The sequence below is a fragment of the Ciconia boyciana genome, chromosome 14 (assembly GCF_034638445.1).
Source record: "Ciconia boyciana chromosome 14, ASM3463844v1, whole genome shotgun sequence".
Taxonomy (NCBI): Eukaryota; Metazoa; Chordata; class Aves; order Ciconiiformes; family Ciconiidae; genus Ciconia; species Ciconia boyciana.
The window spans coordinates 10,295,996-10,318,898 of record NC_132947.1 but is presented as its reverse complement, the minus strand read 5'-3'; the positions used below and the strand labels follow the sequence as shown (position 1 = coordinate 10,318,898).

The 22,903-nt window shown below is 40.7% G+C and overlaps 1 protein-coding gene across 4 annotated transcripts in view; it reads right to left on the bottom strand.

Annotated features, from left to right (window-relative positions):
- The window catches only part of PREX1 (phosphatidylinositol-3,4,5-trisphosphate dependent Rac exchange factor 1), a 173,207-nt gene that overhangs the window by 74,200 nt on the left and 76,104 nt on the right, over positions 1-22,903 (bottom strand). For all 4 annotated transcript variants that reach the window (XM_072879109.1, XM_072879107.1, XM_072879110.1 and 1 more), the window contains exons 4-6: positions 16,305-16,409; positions 12,853-12,954; positions 340-501 (exon numbers count right to left, since the gene is read on the bottom strand). In XM_072879109.1, coding sequence (XP_072735210.1) covers positions 340-501; positions 12,853-12,954; positions 16,305-16,409 — 369 coding nt within the window. The remainder of the gene's footprint in view (positions 1-339; positions 502-12,852; positions 12,955-16,304; positions 16,410-22,903) is intronic.

The following is a 22,903-nucleotide window of genomic DNA, read 5'->3' as shown; positions in this document are numbered from 1 at the left end:
AAGAGAAACTTCCGTTATTTAGACCAGTCCTGATTTAATCTTCTAGACCTATTTGCCTTCCAAGTGAGATCTGCCCATTTGAAATTTCAGTCCATTCTAGCTCTAACACCTTTCTTTCTTTCTTTCACAATCCGTTTGTTCTGCTACAATTTAGCAGCAGCCTGCACACTCAAACACTAAATTCTAAACTCATCAGAGTGATGCTGTCCACACCTTCAAGAGCATTTACACATTATGTAAGAAACAGAAATCCCTGTACACAGTATGAGTTGCTAAACTTTAGCCCATTAAACTGGGTAGCGAACTGCCTCCAGGGAGCTTGCTAGTCCTACATCATACCTCCCATCCTTCAATGTGGGACTGCAACTGTTCAAGGGCTTCCAGTTTCTCCATCTGTCTCTTGGTCTCGTTGATATTTGTGCAGACTGTCTTCATTGCCTGCAATGCGCTCTGGACAGCTGGGTGATCAGGATGCTTAGAGGGAGTCCTCTTAGCTAATTCCTTTAAAAAAAAGAAAAGAAAACATGCAGTGTAAACTTAGAAGTGGCTCATGGAAAGGCACAAGTATTAGAGTGCAATCCCACAGGAAAATGCCAGAACCACTGCAAAATTAAAGAGAAGGTGTGGGCATGTTACTGTAGATGCTGTTCTCTGTTCTTCATCTGTGCAGGATTGCCGTTTTATATGAATGGTGCTAAATAAATGAAGCAATCACTCATGTTAAATATGCCAAATTAAGAGAGCTCAAGCCAAATACATTTTGCTGTGTCTCATATGTTTGTTTCTAGTGTGAACCAAGGCCAAATAAATTAAAAGATTACATAAAAAACACACTGTCCACTTCAAAGACATGCGATGGACTGTTGACCTAGCCATGGTATAGATGCTGTACCAGCCACAGTGATGTGCATCCAGTATTTCAGTGATGCTGGATCAGGCCCCTTCAATCAGATAAGAATTCTGCCCATAGCAGATCTTATCAGTAAGCACTAGAGCTATGGAAGTAGGGTTTTCTGTGAACTATGGCCTTACAGGAATAATGGTAGGCTGTATACCCCACCCACAGTACTTACAGAAATTATCAGGTGTGTAGATTAATCCCAATGCACATGAAGCTTTAGGACCTACGTTGTTTAGATCTATAACCAGCAGAAAAATGCAATGAAAGTGCAAATCAGATTTTCCTAAGAGTGGAACTGCCCTCATCAGAATCCTGAGGGATTCCAGTGAGACACTTCTCCTAACTCAGATGCCTCAGTGTATTGGGTGTCTGTACCCAGGCGCTGGCAGGGGGGACTGCAGGAGCCTCTCTGAGGAAACGTGAGGGGCCGCCCCATGCCACTTCCATCTGGCTCCATAACAGACCCACAGCAGGACCTGGCTGAGCCCATTGGAGAAGCTGGTGGTGTCTCTGTGAAAAAATGTTTAAGAAAAGGCAAAATGCAGCAGGGCAGAGAGGAAAAACGTGTGAGAAGCAGCCCTGTGAGCACCAAGGCCTGAGAGGAAGGCAGGGAGGAGGTGCTCCAGGTGCTGGAGCAGAGATTTCCCTGCAGCCCCTGGAGAGACCAGGCGGGAGCAGGTATCTCCCTGCAGCCCATGGAGAGGACCATGATGGAGCAGATATCCACACTGCAGCCTGTGGAGGACCCCACGCCACAGCAGGTGGATATTCCCTGAAGGAACTGTGGCAGGTGGAGAGCCCATGCAGGAGCAGGTTCTCCTGACAGGAACTGCAGCCCATAGAGGACCCATGCAGGACCAAGTTCATCCTGAAGAACAGCAGGCCAAGGAGAACTCATGCTGGAGCAGAGAAAAGTGTGAGGATGAAGGAGCAGGAGAGAGGAATTGTTACATACTGACTGCAATCCCCCATTCCCCATACCTGCTGCACCACTCAGGGCCGGGGGGAAAGTAGAGGAGCTGGGAATGCAAGAGTGAAGTTGAGCCTGGGGAAAACAGTGGTGGCTGGGAAGAAGGTGTTTTTGTTTCTCACCATCCAAATATATTTTAATTAGCAATAAATTGAGTTGAGTCTGTTTTGCCTGTGATGGTCATTAGTAAGTGATGTCTTTATCTTGATCCACAAGCATTTTTTCATCTTATTTTCTCCCCCACTCCATTAAATAGTAAGAGTGAGAGAGTGGCTGGGTGGGCAACCAGCAGCTGGCCAAGACCAACCCACCACATGCGCATAAGCGCCTACAGCTCTGTGCGTGATGAGTTCGTGTGTCCAGAAATTGCAGGGAAATGCACTAGCCACAGCTGTCCAATGTTTTTATGTGTCAGCAAGTATAATAATTCTATGAAGGAGGAAATTAATTTACAGAAGAGTAACTTATCCACTGGCAAGTCACTTGCAGAACCAAGACTTTTTGGGACTCAGTTCAGTGTTTTAACCTCCAAGACAGGCCCATGGCAAGTGGAGAGGGCTCCCCAAAAGGCAAAGTGGGAAAAAGTGCTGGAGTGGGAAAGAGAGAGGCCAAGACAGCAGCAGGAGTTTAGCAGGGACTCTTCCCCAGATTACATGTAGGAGGTTGGGGCACATGTTTTGACTGGAGAGATTAACATAGAGATGAACAATGTGTCTGCTCTGAAGGAGTTCCTAAAATACTCTGCTTCACTTGATTCAATGCACAGCAGCCCAGTTAAACACTGCCCACTGAAAAACAGCAGTGGGAAAACTTGGGACCCAACAACATTAACCAGTTTGGCAAAAAGGGTAACCACTGTCAACTCACAATTAATCATCTTTTTAGACCAATAGTATTTTATAGTCAGCCACAATTGGATAAAAATACATTCAAGAAACCTTAACTAAGGCTGGTAATTTCATCTTGATACATAATATGGTGTTTAAGACCCACATTTTTAGATTGCCTGGAATATTTAACTTTCTCACTATGTCCTGTTTTGCCTCAACATGTTATTTGGTTGTTTTAAAGTCCTGTGTCTAAATGGCAAACTGCTGCTGAATTGCATCATTTTGCATGAGACACAAGAATGAGTTTGAATATAGCCAGATAACCTGCACAGCACTGTGGTCTGAACATAGCTAAATTGCTTCAACCCATAGTTCCCACAGCTAAGGGCAAAGACAGCCTGTTACAATTGTTGTTCATCCAAAATAAGTGATTGCAATCCCCAAATGCCTGTCATGGGCTCCAACTAGGCTTAATCTGAGGTTTGATTTGTCTTTTGCTTCTCCACATCAGCATGTTAACCTAAGCAAGTGTCTCTTCACCACACAAAACTTTGCCGTATTGGCATTAATTTAAAGATCTTTGTGCCATGCTGTCTTGCTTGGTGCTGACATACTCCAATTTCAGGTATGATCCTGAGTATTACTGGGGCTTGCCTTGCCTGAGTTGGTCGCACAACCTGTAATACGAGCACTGCTCCTAAACTGACTTATGTCCACACACAACCTCTAGATCAAATTAACTTGTATTTTTAGGCTCAAGTTACATGGCCCGTCAGAGAGTGGAGGGATGTGGACTGAAGTTCAAGCTCTGCCAAAGCTTGCATTAACTTATAGTAACTATAATAGCTGCTAATCCAACCATTTTGCTAATCCAGACATTCTGCACTGCTAAATCAAGGAACTTTCTCTGTCCTAGTATTGATTCATAGATCTGCTTTGCGAAGTTCTTTAGACAGAAGTCACCTTTAGCATGTGAAAGATTTGTGCATACCTAGCTGTACTTTTCTACTAGCAGGAATAACTGTAGAATAATTAGACTGTGAGGGGCTCAGATACCAACAAAATTGGAAGGCATATTCGAAAGGAGGAAGCTAGAGTTAAAAGTAGTACAGGTTTGTTTCTGCCTTTGCACAGACCCTCTCAGTGCTTCCTCTCTCCTTCCTCACACTGGTTGGAACATGACCTAATTCACTAGCACTAGTAAACTATCTTGAGACCCAGTGTTACAGAAGTGCAAAGTGGTTTAATTATTTATTTCTTAAATTCTCAGTTTGCAGAACCTTTTAAAGTGAAGCCTGCATCTTGAGAGTAAACTGCTTGGCCACTGAGACTCCTTTAAGACAGGTCTCATGAGAATCAAAATATGGCAATGGGAGGTGCTCTCATTCCCACATAGACAGATCCTGGAGACAGAAAGGCCCAGATGAATGGACGGGAATGTCGGATGTTTGTCCAATGAAATACAACTATTCAGTTCTTTGCATAGATTTGGTATTTTGAGAATTTCTCTCAATTTCTCTTTTCAGAAAATTATAAATGGAAATTGACAATGGCTTTTGTCAGATGGATGACGAAGGAGATGGGTAATATGCTGACAGCTGGGAATCCCATTAAGAGAGAGGAGTTAATGATCTTAAACTCTTGGATGATTTACAGAGTAACACATGCACAGGAAAAAGAGTCTGGCTGCTACAAATGTCAGTTGATATCACAAATGGAAGTTTTTACCCCTCTTTTGCTGAAGATCAGGCCAAGGATAGTAAGTGTTCAAAAAGAAAAGGCAGGAGAGACGTGTTGCACCTTGGTGACACTAGCTTCTGCTCCACGCTTCCAAAACAAGAGTGCAGAATTTTTGCTACATGACTCTCATTAAAAATCAATGAAGTCCTGCCGCTCAAGTGTCACCCACACTGCTTTGGAAACAGATATGTATACACTAGCACTGTCTAAACATCCCTTTCTGAAATATCACCAAGAGACAGAGAAAGAACTCTTCATTCACGGAAGGCTGCAATAAAGACAGCATCTTCCCCACTCCTGCTAGGTGCCTGCAGTTCTGTCCAAGGAGCAGGAGAGGCGGCCAGAAAAGGCAGGGAGGCTGCTGGCTGGGGCAGTCAGTTGCCTCAACACCATAAGCAGCATAGACAGTCAGAGAACTTGTCCCACCACTGCCTAGTCTTAAGCCATCTGAGGAAGAGCCATGCTGCTCTGACACTGCCATTCCCCAAAAGAGCAGAGCCTAGCACTTCTGAAATACAGTCAGGGAGCTCTGGGTCCTTATTTATTTTAGTGACAGGTTTATGATGTGTGAACTCTGAGAGCATTTGACAACATTTTGAAAGGCAGCTGAGAGACAGACCAGATGACAAACCTTGGGTATGACTGTCTTGTCCTCCATAAAGCTCATATATATTGTTGTCTGGAATTACTATCTTATGTATTGCAACTTGTGCACTAATAGGGCCAGGAAATGAGGTTGCTGCCACTTGCAGAAAACTATTCCTTGCAAAGAAGTTCTTAAACTAATTCATAAAACACATCTATTTGCTAGCTACAGACTTGTTAATCCTTCAGACTAACGAGCAGTGGAGAACAGAAAAGCTGTTTTTTTTCCACAGCCTCTATCATCTTCACCATTATCCTCTGACTTTTCTCTCTTCTTTTTGGGAATGAAAAACAAAAAGTTGCAAAGGTATTCCATATCATAAGCTGGGGAAAAAAAAATCTCTCTGTTCTTTAAAGAACTAAGACAGAAATGGGAACTGTGTCCTCTGGGCACAGAATTTTCTGTTTATTTCACTCCTCTTTCATAGCTGCAAAGATTGAAGTTGTGCCACTCAATAACACCTACAAACAGAACACAACTCATTTTACAAAGGGAGTAACAGAGCACTCCAAGACATCTATATCCAGCTGTAGTGTCCTACAGAAAGGAAGGATAGGACATCTACATCCGGTCTACTCAGAAAGGACAGTTTTTGATTATGCAATGCAGTGAAAGGATTTCCAACTTAAGTATTTCAATCTCAGATGCAGCTTTAAACAGCTTAAGGCTAAAAGAGTTCTAAACATGATAGAATCTAAATATAAGAACTAAATCACATAAGAAGTAAGACATATCAGATGCTCATACATTCTTCTATTTGCTAGTTGTGCTTAACCCCAAAAAACCCAAACAAACAAACAAACCAACCTACGAGGAGAGAACTCAGCAAAAAGAACATTACACAGGAAGATGCAAAGAGGTGGCAGGAGGGATGATGAGCGAACAATGCAGGCAGGCAGAGGAAACTAGAGGTTTTTCAAATGTAAACACAATTTTAGTATTTCCTCGAAAAAAGGACGTTATGCTGCTTAACTGATCTTTTTTAAAAAAGAAGTCGTCTCTGTCATCCTTCCCCATGTCCTCCCTTGCCACACAAAAATGATTGTCTGTGTATTTCAAACTGACAACTGAACACATGTTTTGCAGCCGAAATTTACAAGTCTCTATATTTTAAAAATTCCTTTCTCCTATCTTTATACTCTTGAGGACACTCAGACGTGGCTTAACATGGGTTTTGCGCAATGAACGTTAACATTGTGCATTGACTGGTGCAAATCATTGCTTGCCAGGCTGTCTCGCTTTGCCCTACAAACCAGTGCATGCATAAAATATAGTTTCAAAGATACATCCATTGGTTACTTAGTGAACATCTCAGGACTATAGAGATAACAAAGACAACATATTTCTTTGCTTATCAATTCTAAAAGTTGTGTTAATAAACAGTTCAGCTCTAAAACATGCTTTTTAAAAAAAAAACCCAACAAAAAACCACCTTTCTGTGGATATAAATGTTGCCAGGAGTTTTGTATTTCTATTTTACAGTTTTTAATTTTTGCTTGTATTAAAATTTATTTTCCACTTAAACTAACCAGAAAATAAATGTTACACCAGGCTGTATCTGTGTACCTGCCAAGCAGGTTTTTTTATTCTGTATATTTTTAAAATCTGTAATTTATGTCAATGTTTCTGCAAGGTAAAGACTAGACAAGCAACGATAAATCAGTAAAACTGATTATATTCAACGTGCCATCAAATCTATGACATATGCTAAATTAAAATGTAACTAAAGCATGTTTCCAGTTTTATAAATATTACCAGTTATTTTTGATTATATATAAAAACTGTGGAAGACAGAAGTATGATTTATAAATTGGCAGCATTCCTTGCAACTCTGTAGGGTATATATAATTCTTAATGTTGTGCTACATAGAGTTGGATTTCAACCAGGCAATGTCATGAATCTAAGAGCAACACCATTTTTCTTTGTGGGGAAAAAAGGAAGAAAAAAAAATAAAAAAAAAACCCCCAAAACCCCACCCCAAAACCAAACCAAACCCCCAAAGATTAAATATATTCAGTTATAGCCAATTAGAAGGTTCTGTTCCTTAAACAGCTCTGAGAAAAATGGAGAGGAGGAAGAGGGGAGACAGCGAGTTAACCTTTCTTCATCCTGTTCTGTATCCATAAAACTGGCTTCCCATCTTTCCATTTCAAAGTCCAGGCACTGGATTTATTAAGGCCTGTGTGTGCCTCACTGTTGGGCTTTCCCTTTCAAGAGGATTCTCAATCTGGTCACTCAGCTTTTTGCATCCACATTTTTCTTTCCCTCCTAGGACCAACGAGCCTTCCATCACGTGAAGCAATACATAATTACTGCCCTAAATCGTCCGTAGAGTTGTGTACATTATGAGGTATTTTTAAAGGATCAGAGGCGGAATGTGCATTTCTGGCTGGAGTCTGAGCAATTCCTTAAGGGAACAGACATCAAACAAGAAACAACCTCTGTGACATGCACCGGGCTATCAGGAGCCTGTCGGGGTGCGGCTATCATGTGCTGCACATTCCTCCTGTGTTGGGAGGAAGGAGGTAGAAAGGACTGCTCCTAATCCCCACCCCCAACAGTGTGATTAACTCATGATCACCACTCCCCTAGGGTTTTCTTCTTGCTGACATAAATGCTCTTACTAAGGGAAAAAGGCTATTTTTGTTCAGAGATTGGTTTACACAACAGCTGCTTCTACTCTTAAGTAGTATAGTTCACACTAATTAATACAGAGTCATACAATTATTATCGGTGAGACAGAGCTGCCTTAATCCAAAACATTCTGCTAGAAATATTTACTCAGCAAGCTTTCCAGTGTACATACACGCACTGGAGATTTAAGTCACACAGTATACGCTCTCAAGGTCTTTGCATCTGTTTGCCTTTGCTTCTTTTCCTCTTAGCAAATCATAACACCCATCACAGCAAGCACAGTTTTGTTTTGTTCGAGCCTAGTCCAAGCCCCTTTCTCGCTTTTAAGGAAATTCTATAACGAGGCTTATAGCTAACAAATATTCAGAACTCCTACATCGCCAAATAGACTTCAAATCATTTGCTGAACTTTGACAGCAAGTAAAAGAAGTGGAAGTCACATTAGGAAGGCTTTGGACTGGGGATAAAACTAATTTACTGACCAACAAAATCTGTGCTAATTTTCTTGCTTGCTGTCTGAAGCAGACAAAAACTGTATTGGGGCAAAAATATTAATATCATTACTGCTCTATTTGCACACAGATTATGAAACACTATGGCTAGGTTTGAGTCTCACCCTTCAAAACATACCTAAGGCTTGCAAATTAGACAGACTTCCAAAGAAAGCAACCAAAATTTAACAAACAAACAAACAAACAAACAAACGAGTAACCAAAAAACCTGTTTACAGTCAGACAGTCCAAAGCTGCAGTGTCTGGTTCACAAAAAATGGAAACGACAAATAAAATTGAAATTTATCAATCACCATCATTTGAATCATTGTTCTGTCACCATCATTTGTTAGTTCAAAAAACCAAATAGTTTCATCGGAGGATAAGAAAACATAAGATCACCAATTGCAGGATGCCATACTTTATACTAGAAATTATTGGTAACATATGCTTGAGGTGTATCTGCACTTGGAGATATTCCAGTATATTATTCGTAATTAAGTAACCCAAATTAGCTCCATGCTAGGTGCTATTATTCTGAAGAAGAATACTCACATATGGTATTATATGAAAAACAGTTATAGTATTTTAAATATGTGCATTACCCTACTATTTAGGTTGACTTCCAAACACAGACAAGTCTGAATTACTGTGTTCTTACTATCTTTATCAAACCTAACTACTTAGCTATACTAAATACTTATGCTATCGGAAAGTTATCGGAAAATCTGGATGTTCACAAACTCTTGCTAAAAACAAAGTAAAAGAGGAAAGTAGGATAGGTCTGGTCTATGACTTTTCTAATCAGTTGGAATACAATAGTATCTGTTTGCCCTGGGAATTAGATAAAGTAAGATCCAATCCCCATGAATACAGAACAGCTATTTCAGGAGCAATAACTGCAGTTCAGTAGCAAAGGGAGAGCAAACACTTAATTTGAGGGTTGTGTTATTTTTAAATCTACCTTTTTTTTGCTTGCTTGGAGAGTTGTCTTTTCCTGGTCAGTGCTAACAGAATCAGCCTGTATTTTCCCTTAGTTGTTCTCATGTCTGAAACATTTGTGTCCGCTCTGGTAATTTTGTGCTAACAAGTATCAAACAAGTCTTGAATGGGATGCAATTTAGTCACTATGAATTCATTACCTTTGAGAATCAGCATCAACTATCTAATGATCACAGACATTTTCTGGGCTGCAACCCCTAGTAAAGGCATAATCTCACTGACTGAGGCAGATTTGTTGCCTAACCGAAACGAAATTCCCCTCAGCTTTTTCTTAAAACTTCTATTTCCTGTCGAGGAAATTTCAAGTAGTGGATAGCATGTGATTTATATCAGCCTGTATACAAAAATAAATCTACAGAAAAATTGAATGCAACATGACAAGATGCCTCTTCACAGCTCCTCCTGTTCACTCCCTTCACGGCTATTTGTTCGACAAGTATGCATGGGTCTGGGTGAACCACACCAGAGCCAAACACCAGAGTCCCCATCCCAGAACGTAGGCACAGTGTTGGCATCAGAGGACAAATTTATCTTTATTCTACCCCACTGTGGCTTGAAGGCAAGAAACTGTTTCAGCCTTAGCCTTGCTGGTCTTGGTTTTGGCTTTCAAAGAAGGGAGGTTTGTGCCAGCAGGCCTTTTGACATATACAACTGTGCACGTGTGAGAGAGTGGAAACCACCAGAGTTTATTTCCACAGGCCAATATTTGATTCCCAGAGCACAATGACTTCAGTTGCCATTGAACTTGAAAAGATTTAAATTATGGTTTAGAAATATTTATTTTGTTCTAGTCTTTTGTTTACTACCCCCTTGCAAAACAAATTCTTAAAAAAAGCAAGATAAACTGCTCCATTCATAGCTCTTCCAATCCCTGATACAGAACCCCATACTTTCCAAAAGACCTGGCCTAGAATGGTACAGAGGAGTGGGAAAATTTAAGCTGAAGAATACCAAAATGCCATTGCATCGATGACGCTATTACCTTGTAATCAAAGGTGTGCGTTTCTTTTAGGTGTGTTTCTGTAGCCAGCATCCTCATGACATTTGAGTAAAAGCCCTGAGATTTCAGGAAATTTTGTACTATTGGCAGGTTCTGCCATTCTAGTATTTTGAAGAGCTTTAAAATAGAATAGAGATTTTAATTTGCAATCCAAGTTTCTGTCAGTAGACAAAAAGTCTACAGATTATCCAAACTGATAGAAATCTACCAGTCACAATCAGGTTTTCCAAAAAAGCTTAGAAATTAAGCAGGTCTGATTAGCAATGGGTGATTCAGCAACCAAGTCATACTAAAAAGAGAAAAAGAAGAGGCACTGAGGTGCAGAAGAAATGTCGGAAGTTCCCTAAGACAGCCATGGGCATGGCTTAGAGCTGAGATCCCCAAACTGTGCTCCAGAGATGACTGGTGGTCCACATATTGAGGGGTCAGACCTGATACATGAAACTGCATTGACTTCAGAGCTACTTCAATCTTATCAAGGACACAGAACAAAATATGAGAAAAACAGAGTGCTAACACAGTGATCTTTTGGTCCAAAAAGTTTGGAAAATACTGGGATAAAACTGGTTGATAAGCATAGCAAGGGTACACCAGATATTGACCACGCTGGCTGGATTAAGATGTTTCCAGCATGGGATAAATAGATGAAGGAACCTGGTCTTCAGGCTCTGTACCCATTAATGACTCTCTTCATACAAAGGGTAACCATGACAGGAAATCTGCAGGAGATTAACACTTCATCTTTTCGTAACAGCACAAATATAGAGATCAGTTCAAAAGTAAGAACCCAGACACTATTTCCTCTGGAAGCTCTTGAAGCTTCTTGGATAATAGAAGAGGAATCTCTGTAGGGAATCAAAACAATCTCTGATTTTCAGTCTTGAACACACAGCTAGATAACAATCACACAACACATCACAGAGTGAAAACAAGAAAACATAAACACTATCAAAATACTTGGTCAGGAATGCACATTTTAAGGTCCCCACATCCCCTGGTCTGTTTACCATATCAGGTGCCATAGGAACTCCCTTTCTGTGCTCATGGATGTTGCTCACACTCATCATGTAGGTCCACAGACTGAATAGGCACCAAATTCTCTCCATGCTAACCCCAAATAAACACAGTGGACTTAAACTAAGGCATCATTAGGTTTTCAATTATCTCTACACAAGCAGTCCTCTCCAAAGGTAAATCAGAGATGGAGCCATTTATGTGCTTTCCTGGTCTAGGCATCCTTGCCCTGTCCTGACTGTTATTAATACTGTGGAAGAAATGCCTGTAGCAGTCTCACACATTAGCTTCTCCTGCTGTGTACCTAAATTGCGTATGCTTTTGTTTGTTCAAACTGTAAGTGGAGTCATGGATAGCTTGACTGGACTGATAAACTGGCTGTACACACATAAATCCCAGTAGCTAGGTCCATAAGGAACAGTGCCCGAATGTCTGCTGTAAGATGGGTTTGTGCACAGCTGCATAGACAACAGAATGATTCCACCTGTAGGAAAGACATAATTTGAAAATACAGCTCTGAAAGCTCCAATTGGATGGAAAGAAATAATTTAAACATTTATCAGATGAAACAAACAATTTTAAATGGAACAACAGATCAGTATTGAGTTAACCAGCTTGTACCTATGAAAACCCTTATTCATGCTGAATGTATGGACACAGCACTGCAATAGCTTTACATGACATACAGTTGACTCATGTGGTCAGCCTGTGACCAAGAGCACCAGCTCATCACAGAATTCTTACTTTCTTCCACAACTCAGGAACAGACATTTCTTTCAAAATATGAGGCAATTTCTTCTTATATTTTTTATTATTTAATTTTCTTTTAGTAAATGTAATGTTACCCTGATTGAGAAAGAGACTGACATCACTGAAGGTTGATGACTGTAGCCACAGAGTAGCTACAAGACCACTGGTGATGCAAGCTCTCCCAGAAACTGCCTCCTCCTTTTCCCTCTCCCTGTCCCCACCAGGCATGTGACCCAGCCCTGAACTGGAGGGATGAGAGGCAAGTTAGCTCATTTTAGGTCTCTTATTCTTTAGCTCCTATGCTAAGAATGCTAGCAAGGGGGCCAATTAGTGCTAATTGCAGTAGTCATTTCTGCAATGACATCTGTCCATTGGGAACTCGTCTGAGACAACCAAACAGTTTTCAAACAAGCTGCCAAACAGCTGTCAGATGATACAGGATTTTGATCATTACTGATCTGAACACACTCAAACTAGACACCTCGTGATGAAGGATGTATCCCATTTCCAGTCCCCAGAGCCATCCAGTCCCTCAAAACACTGATACAATTCTACCTGAACACAGCTTTTCAGGAAGTGGCTAAAATAGCGCCCACAAGCCTCAGTAAATTTCTGAAGAGAACCGAAGTAAAAAGGCATTAGTTAGTAAGTTACCCAGTCTGGTCTACCCACACCATTACAAGATTTAGCAGCCTGTCAGCATCAGCCAGCTTTTTGACTGCACCCATAAAAAGCTGTTTTCTTCAGAGAGGATCCAACTTTTAGAAGTGCAAACCAGGAAGGTAGTAGTGACAACAAAAGTCAGGGCTAAAAAATTGCAGAATCACTCCAAGAATAAAACAACCATCTGGAGAAATGCTTTCTTTGGTTTACCTTAAGCAGAAGTGGATATTTGCAAATTCTCTGAATTGGCGTCAGCAGATAACCCTCTAGTGGAATGTCTGTCGTCTTTCTGCCTCCCAAAAGCATGCAACCCTATAATCAAAAAAGGAAACAAATGTTACCTCAGACACAAAGCTCAGATGCTCTTTGACATGATTTTGTATTCCTACAACACGTATTATGGTCAGAAAGCACTTTCCACACCTAAGATACAGGAAAGGGGACTTCATTCACCACTGAAATACAGCCATCAAGCCTGCAAAGTTCTTCGTGCATCAGCAAAAGAAAATTTGTGGCAATTAACAGTGGCTGTGTAGAAAGGTATCTTCCCAGAGAAATATATTATACAGCTGGTGACTCAAAAAATGTCATAATATAATGACAATCAGCAAACCTAGATGCACCATTACCTAAAATAATGCAGCCTACTCCTACAGTTGATACGACCATTTGTCTTCGTTCACTACGCAAAGTTTGCACTGTTGGTCCAGAAAACTCTTGAAGGCTAAAATAAAGCCTACTAACTAGTAGCCGTGTAATTAACTCTAGTCCAATCCTTCTGTCTGAAGGAAATCAAAGTGGAATTGAAATAAGTGACACATTTGCATCACATCCACCAATTCTCTGACAAAACATTATGTCTAAACACAGCTGGACAAAGAGCATGGGCGCACGGGCTGGCTAACCAGCACACATATAGCTCTCAACCAGTCACAGCACATGTTGCTGCCTGCCCCGCAAAAACAGCAGGCAAGGACATGCAGGCAAGGTTACCTGGTAGGTAGGAGGTGCAAGAGGCAATGAAACTGAAGGAAATCAGGTTTCATTAATTCTGATGCTCATTTAAAAAAAAAAAATTGGGTTTCAGTATTAATTTTGTGAAGCTCTGTGACTTCCAAACAGAAAGAAGGTGAAGGGCATTTCTCTACCTAGAAGAATTACTACTCTCCCAGTGTTGTTTAAACACAGTAAGGAAGGGGACAAGTATTGGACCAATACACCAAAGAAATCCAAGTCCAAATAGATTTTAGGTTGAGGAACAGAAGCAGCAACTGATCAACCTTTGCGATACTCACACAACGAGTTCACACAAACTTGGAGGGGCCCTGCATTCCAGAATAATAATTTCACAGATAAATTTGCACACACTACCTCAAAACAAGTGATACTCAACTCCTCAGCAGATTATGGAAATTCATTTCTCAGGATTGACATGGAAGTGGCATATAAGAATTGGGTGTGGCATCGAAAAAAAAAATCTACAGTCCTTCAATTGTCCTTATTTTGTCACAATAATCTGTAATCTCTGTATGATAAACAAACACTGACCTACTGTAAGCTTTTTATACATTTCCCTGCGGATTCCGTTATTGGCTGCTGCCAGAGACAGGTAGTGGACTCAGATGGACTTGATAAACTAGTCTACATTCCTATGTTCGACCATGAATCTGGACCACTTTGCTCCAAAAATCACCCCAGTTGCAAACCTGTCCTGTCAACAGAAACTGAAGTTTAAATTCAGTTCAGCCAAGATGTGCTTGCTTTGGGGCATCACTGATAACATTTTCTCCTGTGAAATGTGTGCTGTGGCTCAGACACACTCTGAAATGTAGTGGGTTTTTGGCTGTAGTTCAACAATCCCCTCTTCAAGGAATGTTCATGGACATCATACATAAATCTCATTAGTCCTAACTGGTATTTTTACAGACAATCATCTGTAAAACAACCCTTCCCCAGGCTATTCTAGATCTGTGGCATTGGCTACCAGCTCACAATGCTCCCTGTCCAATTTTCCAAGTCTCAAGTGATTCAGTCCTTCCCGTCTCTTCTTTCAGCCCTCTCTCTAGCTCTGGGCTCAAAACTGCCCTTTAACACTTACTGATTTTTCAAACACATTCCCACATTCTATATTTCAGCAGCTGTGAGGGGGCAATCGGGCCAAATCTATCCTCACAAGCAAAGCTTTGTATTTTAATGCAGCTTTCTCTGCATGGTGGCATTATAGCATTGGCTTTAGGAGGCAGTGGAGAAGAGAAGGGACGCCTGGAAGAAATTACAGCAGCCACAGCAAAGTAGACACTTCAGTGTAGTCTCTCCTCCCATATTTACTGCTATTTTAAGAGTCTCTTGGATTCAGGTGCTGCAGCAAGCCACAGCAGACAGTGTGACATCTTTTGTGTGCCTTGTAATCAGTTTGCCAGCTGCTGCCGGTAACACAGACAGGAGGCTTTTGCCAATCCAGTGGAAGTGGAGAACAATCTGAATGTTGTGAAGGATGGCATTTACATGCACTTTTGTCTCTCTCCTCCTTCTCTTCAGTTTCCCTCAACAGAAGCACCCAGAGGAACACACGAACCACGGAAGGGTCATTTGGTGACTCAAACTAATGGTTTAACAAGGTTCATTAAAACTCAGACATGGCAAAGAGATTCTGACTACCCAATAGCATGAGTGCTTGTCCCTGCTGCTCCCTCTGAGGCCTATATTTTGTGGCTAAAAGAATGCTCTGGCCCTGCTTGTGACAGACATTTATGCAGAAGTTTTCTTTTGCTGTACTATATTGGGAAAGAGCAGACCTTAGGCAGAAAGGAAAAAAGAAGAGCAGGTCCTTTGCAAAAAGGAGAGCCTTTCTTTTACCTCATAGCATTTACTAAGGAAAAAAGCTAATGTGCTGAATTAGTCCCTCACCTACATGCCAATCCCATTCCAAATGCCATGCATCCATGGCCAAGAAAACAAGACGCCCAAAAATCACACAGAATTGGGGTGAAGGCTAGAAGGAGAAACATCCAAGAAAGTAAAGAAAAATAAGGAAAGTTGGGCTGAAGGCACTGTCTACTGGTTGTTTCTCCTCCCAGCCCAGCCTCTATAGAGGCATTTGAAGGCTGTATGCCACAGTCCCTCCCAACACAGATACTAGTACGTCATGGGTTGGATGGGGAGTTGGGTCATTTTTGATACAAGCAGCAATGACGCAGTCAAAACAATTCATCTAGACTACATTTCTTGCCCACAGCTGGACTCATGGGGAAAAGGGTGTCAGAAGCAAGCCACATTTTTCTGGTGGGTCTGCAGATGGTGAATTAACTGATTAGAGAACTGAGTAGGGAATCAGATCCACTGGGAACTAGTCACAGCCCTGCTGCTGACCTATTGCATTACTCCTTTCACAATCTTTGCTCAAATTTTCTGTTGCTTCTTTAAAAAAAAAAAAAACAAAAAACCAAACTTCCCTGTTTCCACTGGAATCACTCATACCAGAGCTGTGCTTCATTCTGTGCCTGAACTCATCAGTAATTTCAATACCTATCCATCCTGAGTGCTGTATACCTGGAATGGGTAATATCTGCAAAATGCCCGGCGTTCCTGGGATACCAAAGGGTTATTATGAGTACACTGCAAAGTCAGATCATTAAGTCAAGAGTGCTAGAGAAGGTGCTTACCAGGAGGAATGTTCTCACTGTTGGGATCTTGTTCAATTCCATCAGCAGTCTGAGTGCTTTCTCGTGGTTGCTACAGTACTCCTCGTACACAAAGAATTTGTCTTTCTGCAAGGAAAAACATAGTAACTTATTGACTCAGACAAAACTGGAGTGACTATTTTGTCACAGTCTCATACCAAATTCTTTACAAAGGGGTGTGCACTCAGAGTGGCATTAGGGTTGCAGTTCACATGAAGCGCGTGATACTCCTCTAATGCAAATAATGTATAGAGGTGTTCACTAATTCCTAACTTACTCTGTTGTAGGTTAACATCAGCTTTCTGAGCAGACGCTTCCAGCATTCTTCCGCTTAATGCATCACTGAAATAATATATTCTTTGCTGAAAGAATGGATTTTGCTACCTCAGGGATACTTGCATGTGTGTCAGGATATTCCTGCAGAGTAGCCAGGAGCAAAGTAAAGCCAGGTGCAAGTGGGCTGACATTTCTGAGCTGTGCTGACCGCTCCTGCCAGAGGAAGAAACAGAGCTGGGAAGAACCAAGGCCTGCAAGAAGCTCAGAGATCTGGAGGGGAACTATAACACAAAGCAACCAGCTGGAAATCCCCTGCCTTTCAGGGCTGAGAGGGAACCCCCAGTGAGTTGGCTGGTTCACTTTGTGTTCTGAAACAAGATTCTTCACTATTTCGATGCAACACTAAACAGTGGGTCAGCTGTCCATAACAGTTTCCCTAAATGGAAGAATTTCATCAAATACACACAAAATAACCAACATATTACAGAAATTAAAGGAAGGGAAAGGTAGCTTCTCAACTAGATTGAGGTACTTACACTGGAACATATCACACCCACCAGCACACGCAGTGGAATGAAATCCCCTGTTAAGAAACAAGGGTCAGCTGGCAGCACCAAGTTCTGCTTTACTGATCTCCAGAATCAAAGACAGTGCAACTTCTTCTAACTAAAATGATCAGAGATGCTGAACCCATTGCAAACATCAGATATCTGGAAACACTGAAATGATTCACAAAAGAAGCAGTAACAACTATTTCCATACCTGAGCAGATCAGGCAAGGAGCGAGTTGATCCTTTCAAGGCTGTTGGGAAGGGCTGAACTTTCAGCAGCTATATTATGAGATTCCAGTATTATGTTCACTGGAATAAAAGGGGGGTCAAGAGACTGTATTAGACTTTAGTCAGGTTAAATTATTCAGAAGCCAAAAAGACCCATCATTTTTTTGGTGCTTCTCACAATAGTAGTTTCTTTCCTAGTTCAGGTTGGCTTCTATGCCACAATGCAGTGCCATGCAGAGGTACTCAGACAAGCTACTTTGCATATCAAAAGTAATTTAGATGCATTAGCATGGCACTCTGCCAGAGGTAATATGTGAGGCCTTCCACAGCTGGCATCTCAAGGCACCATGCCATGTAGACAATGCCCTCCAGAGTTCTTGTGGCATTCACATCATTAATTTTCTATTTAGGATCCCAGCCTGAAAACATTCTATCTGAACCTTTTCATCTCCCCAGAACTAGGAAGTTAATTTTTTTTGAGTTTTGATTGGACTCCCAGCACGCTTCAGAGATGTAGAGCTTCCTGCATTAGCTGAAGATATCTGCGGCACCTAGCTACTTTTAAGACAGCTCATAGTGATCCAAACAAAAAACTACTGCCAACTGAAGGAGTTAAGTAACATGAATCCATGTGCATCCACAGCTGCACTCACTGGGCATTCCCTTCACTATTGTCACATGGAAAAGAAATTGCGCTATTATCAGTTTAGGAGAATTTGACATTCTGGTTAGATGCTCAATGGCTGGATGTACATGCTCAGAGACTGTAAAATGTTTTTGGGTTTGGTTTATCACTAATCTGATGATTTTTTTTTTTCCCTCTTTGTACTTCCAAAGGAAGAATTGAGAATAAATAGATGTATGTCCAAACACAACAACAATGGTACAAAGCAAATAAAAAAACAGCCACAAAGAATATGGTGCAAAGAGCTGCGATGCAGATGTTCGAGACTTTTATCCTTCATCTACAGCTGTTCATATCAGTATTGGAGTTTAATACTGGGAAGCTGAAAAGAAACAAAGGCTTCTGACCACCAGATGCAGGAAAAGGCAGGGCTGGGTCCATAGCACAATAGAAAAGAGGCAATTGAGAGGCATGGGATTGTTTTCAACCATAAAAACTGGAGAGTTACAGAACGGGAAGACAGATATATGAGTCTCTCCTACATTTCCTCCTCTCACCTCTCCTCAACTCCCTGGATGCAGACAAGCAGCACGCTTGAAACTAAAAATAGTAACCATTAACACAACAGCATCCGTTACATCAATGCACACAAAATGTCATTGCTCAGGTTTCTCACTGCAGCTTTGAGTGCCTGGAGTTTTGGGAGGTTATATTTAGATCATGACAAAATCCCTTTGCTAAAGCTCAAGTCAGTACGATAACTATATACACACCAGAGTGCTTTCCAGCTGTCCTTCATGCATGAGACCCACAAATATGAGAACTATGCTTTAAATTACTCAGTGTCTGAAGTGTTTAATTTCCTCTCTGGGTGACATTCAGTCCTGGACTCTCCCATCTCCTGGTGAGGAAATTATCAGTTACATAATTACAGATGTTAGCCCAGGAATTCTGAACCTACAGTTACTCTATGTTAAAGTGCAATTATGGTCAGAGATGTGACCACATAAAAATGGCACCTTCTTACTCAGCAAATCTGCTGGATACAGAGCTAGACCTTCTGATTTTGGTGACCGAAATAAGTCTGTACTGTTCTTAGTCTGGTTAAAATAAATCTTTAACCAATAGTTTATTCTCCAAATATGTTATTTTGGGTCCATTAGAACTGCCCACAAATTAGTCCAAATCTGAAAATAGTTTTGACTAGAAAAAGCAAATAAGACATTTGGAAAATTGTAACAATTTTATTTGGACATATTTTTAACAAGGCATGGCATTTATTGTTTCAAAGCAGGCTGAAAACAATTTTGTCAGCATGAAAAACCTAAACAAAACAGGAGATAGAATTCTTACCAAAACAAGATCCCTGATGAGTTAGACAGTAAAACTGATCACTCATGCAACATTGCTCCTAAAAATGAGAAGAAAACATGTTTCCCTCGAACAAGTTTCTGGCTATTATGTCACCAAACCTCTAACAATATGGGATATCAGAAATGAAGCATCTGTCAATTCTCTGCCCTTCTGCTCTGCAGACAGTCATACGTTTTCATGTCCTGCAGTAAAGAGCCTATGCTGATGAGGTGTGATTATTCCAAGTTCAGTGTATGTGCTCTCTTTGATGTTAAAGACTTGTTCTATATGCCATTTTGTTTAAGGCTGCAGATTTGACTTTGAATTAATGTTCACGTAAGTTCTTTACTGTCTGTTATGGTCATACTGAACTACGACTCCAGAAGAAATTCTAGCACCTAGCATCAGACAATGAACTTCTCATGATCATCTGATCAAATGGAGTACACTAGGGCAAACAATGTCTGTCTTCTGAAGTAAACCAATTTTTCACACCTGAATATCAAGAGCAAGTGCATTTCATCATCTGTTAAAATACTTCAAAAAGTCAATGTGCAATGATTGCTCTTTTGGAACCCTTGCAAAATCTGCTTGCTTGCTTCAGGTGTTACTCAAGATCTGAATCCTTCTGAGCTGGAGATCCAGGGCAGAATGTCCTAGCATTATTATAAATGGATCCACTCTGATCCTAGAGGCTCACAACAACTAAAAGCGGTGTCCTGTTTCTGAAGATCAGTGGACTGTTGTTGAGTGAGGCTCTTCCAGGCCAAGGTAAACCAGGAAGAAAGTCAGGCCTATGTAGATTAGAGGAAATTTAGGATATACAGATCTCATGAACAGGACTCAAACACTGCAGTCTGGCGGAACTCCACATGGGGAATCTGGGGATCTCTATCAAGGATATATGATACAAGGAAACTCAGAGAAAACATGCGCCACTAAGAAATGCAGTGTCTGGAAAGTCTGGAAATGCAGTGCTTCAAGAATTCTCAAGCTATTCACCATATTTATGAGCATTTTCAACATTGAGTTTCTGAAGAAAAGCACCTGTGCTAACATGTGGCTGCTGACAAGGACTGGGTTCTTAATCAGGACTAAGAATGACCTTGCCAGGTGATCATGATAGAAGATACACTGATACATTCAAGATTCACAGGCCTTCTGTCATTTCCTCACTGCAAACTCCCCTGAGGATACATCGTGATTTGATGACAATGAAAAAGCAGCACTGAGGGTGTTCTTCCTAGCACTTCTTCTAAGCGCATTGCAACAATAAGAGAACCTTACCCAAAATGAAAGACCAAAGAAATACGTTACCCATGTTTTCCCTGGGTAAACTGGCTAAGAACGTGCACTCTGAAAAAAGCTCTTCAGCCATGTTGCAGGACTGCATCACTGGAAGAGAACGGCTGGCTTTTTCTCCAGGAAACCTCAAGTATGCTGCAAGGCCTTCTTGTGGTGGCAAAATACTGTACACCACTTAAAAAACCCCTGGTTTCAGCACCATGGAAACACCTTCAGGAGTACTGTTTCTGAGGCACAGGGTTTTTTATGAATGCCTCTGCTTCATCAGAACAGCCCCAATTAGGGAAATGGAGCTTTGGAAGCCTGAGCAGAAAGGAACCAAAGACTCACTCTGAACCACTGTTGCCACTGGCATCTCCCTGTCACTTGCTGGAGACTCACTACGGAAGCCTTTACTGTGACAGGGCACAAATCCCACCTCCCTCACTCCCAAATACCCACAGTGAAGCTCGTCCTCTAAAACCTAGGCACAATCTGCATGCAAGGATGGATTATTTCCTCCTCTCTTGATAATCCTCTGTTGACTGTTCGTTACTCAGACTTGAGGTACCACAATGCTCCTAATGGTATTTCTACATTTCCTTAAGGTAATTATGGATGAGACCAGCTTTTTCTATACATTCTGAATCAAATATAAGTTTTACTTCCTTCTGCATAAGCTGCTTTTTCCCCAGGGGATCATGAAACAGTTGATGTACACATTATTTGCAATGCACTCCACAGACAGCAGTGTAAGCTGATCTCAGTAAAACTGCCTCTATCAGAAGACACATTCTCACCAGCACTCATCCCTATGCATTACGGTTTCATAATTCCTGTATTGTAGTATGGTTGATAAATAAGGAACATTACATAATTATTAAATTTAACAGTACTAATGTTACAAAATTATATGTTCATATACAAGGAAACACTACCAATGACTACATATACCAGGCTTGAATTCAGTCAAATGACAGGATGTTAACATTTCTGGTTATTCAGCACCACTCTGAAACACAGCAGACAACTCCACAGCATCACTCAAAAGCCCTCTAATTTTGACACCCTTGCTAATGAATACTAATATATTAGTACAGCACATCTTGTTGATACGCAATGATTCTAGTGGGTATTCAAGGCTTTAACTAAGTTCACCAGTATGTTTTTCAGCAGCTGACAGTCAGTCCTCACATCTGATACAATTCTGGGGCATGGTCTCAATATAACACTTTCTGACACTATTTTAATAATTGTCACAGCATAAATAAAAATTAAACAAGGGGGCATAGTTGGTAAAGCTCTATGAGTAATGAATGGCTGTATAATTGTTGTCCGCTCAAACCTGATGAACTGTGAAAGCATGAATTTTGATTATGAAAGCGTAATAGAACATATTTTCATAGGAAGTTGGCCTGTGGCTTAATGCAATTAATAAAAATTTGAAGAAATGGCTATTATGTACGTGCTTTCTAATTTTCAAACATCTCAAGAGGGCTGCTCCAGTGAAAAAAAAGTGCAACTTCAAATTATTATACATGTAAATTAGGTAACTTTGCATTTAAATTAGTCCAGCTTATAACTAGGTGTATATAATAATTGATCTTGCATATACAGTATGCTCTATATACATATTAGTCAGAGGATGGCACACATACATGATTGAAAATTGGGCCAAGTTAAAAACAAAACAAAACAAAACTCTACCACAGGAAAAATTTCACAGTATAAGAAACAAATTACAATGAGAGAAGCAACGGTAGGATCGCAAGCTGCAATTGCATGATCCTTAATATGGGTCTGTGCTTTCCTGGATCATCTAGCAGTACCAATCTGACTGGATCAGGTTGGCACACATGATCACGTTATGGATGTAGTAGGAGAAAAAATACAGCTATCAGGCATAAAGTCAGATGACACAAAAGTAACTCGTCAAAATGTTCTAAACAACCTGGAACTGGCAGAGTGAATTTGTATCATATGACTACTTTGCATTTTGTATCTCTGGCATTCTTGAGCTAGCATTATGAGTCCAAAAGCCAAATTTTATTTACTTTTGAGCTACAGAATGCAGGCACTCATTTATTCCATGGTAAAAGGCTGCATGTTGTAACTTGTGCTGAATTTCAGCAAGATAAGCCATCTCACACTACCTTTCATTTACTAAAGGATAAATGTATGCAGAGACAATAACTACTGTAAATTATGTATTGTCCTTTGTTTTTAATTTTGATCATTGATCTTTGTGGGTTTCAATTTTCTTA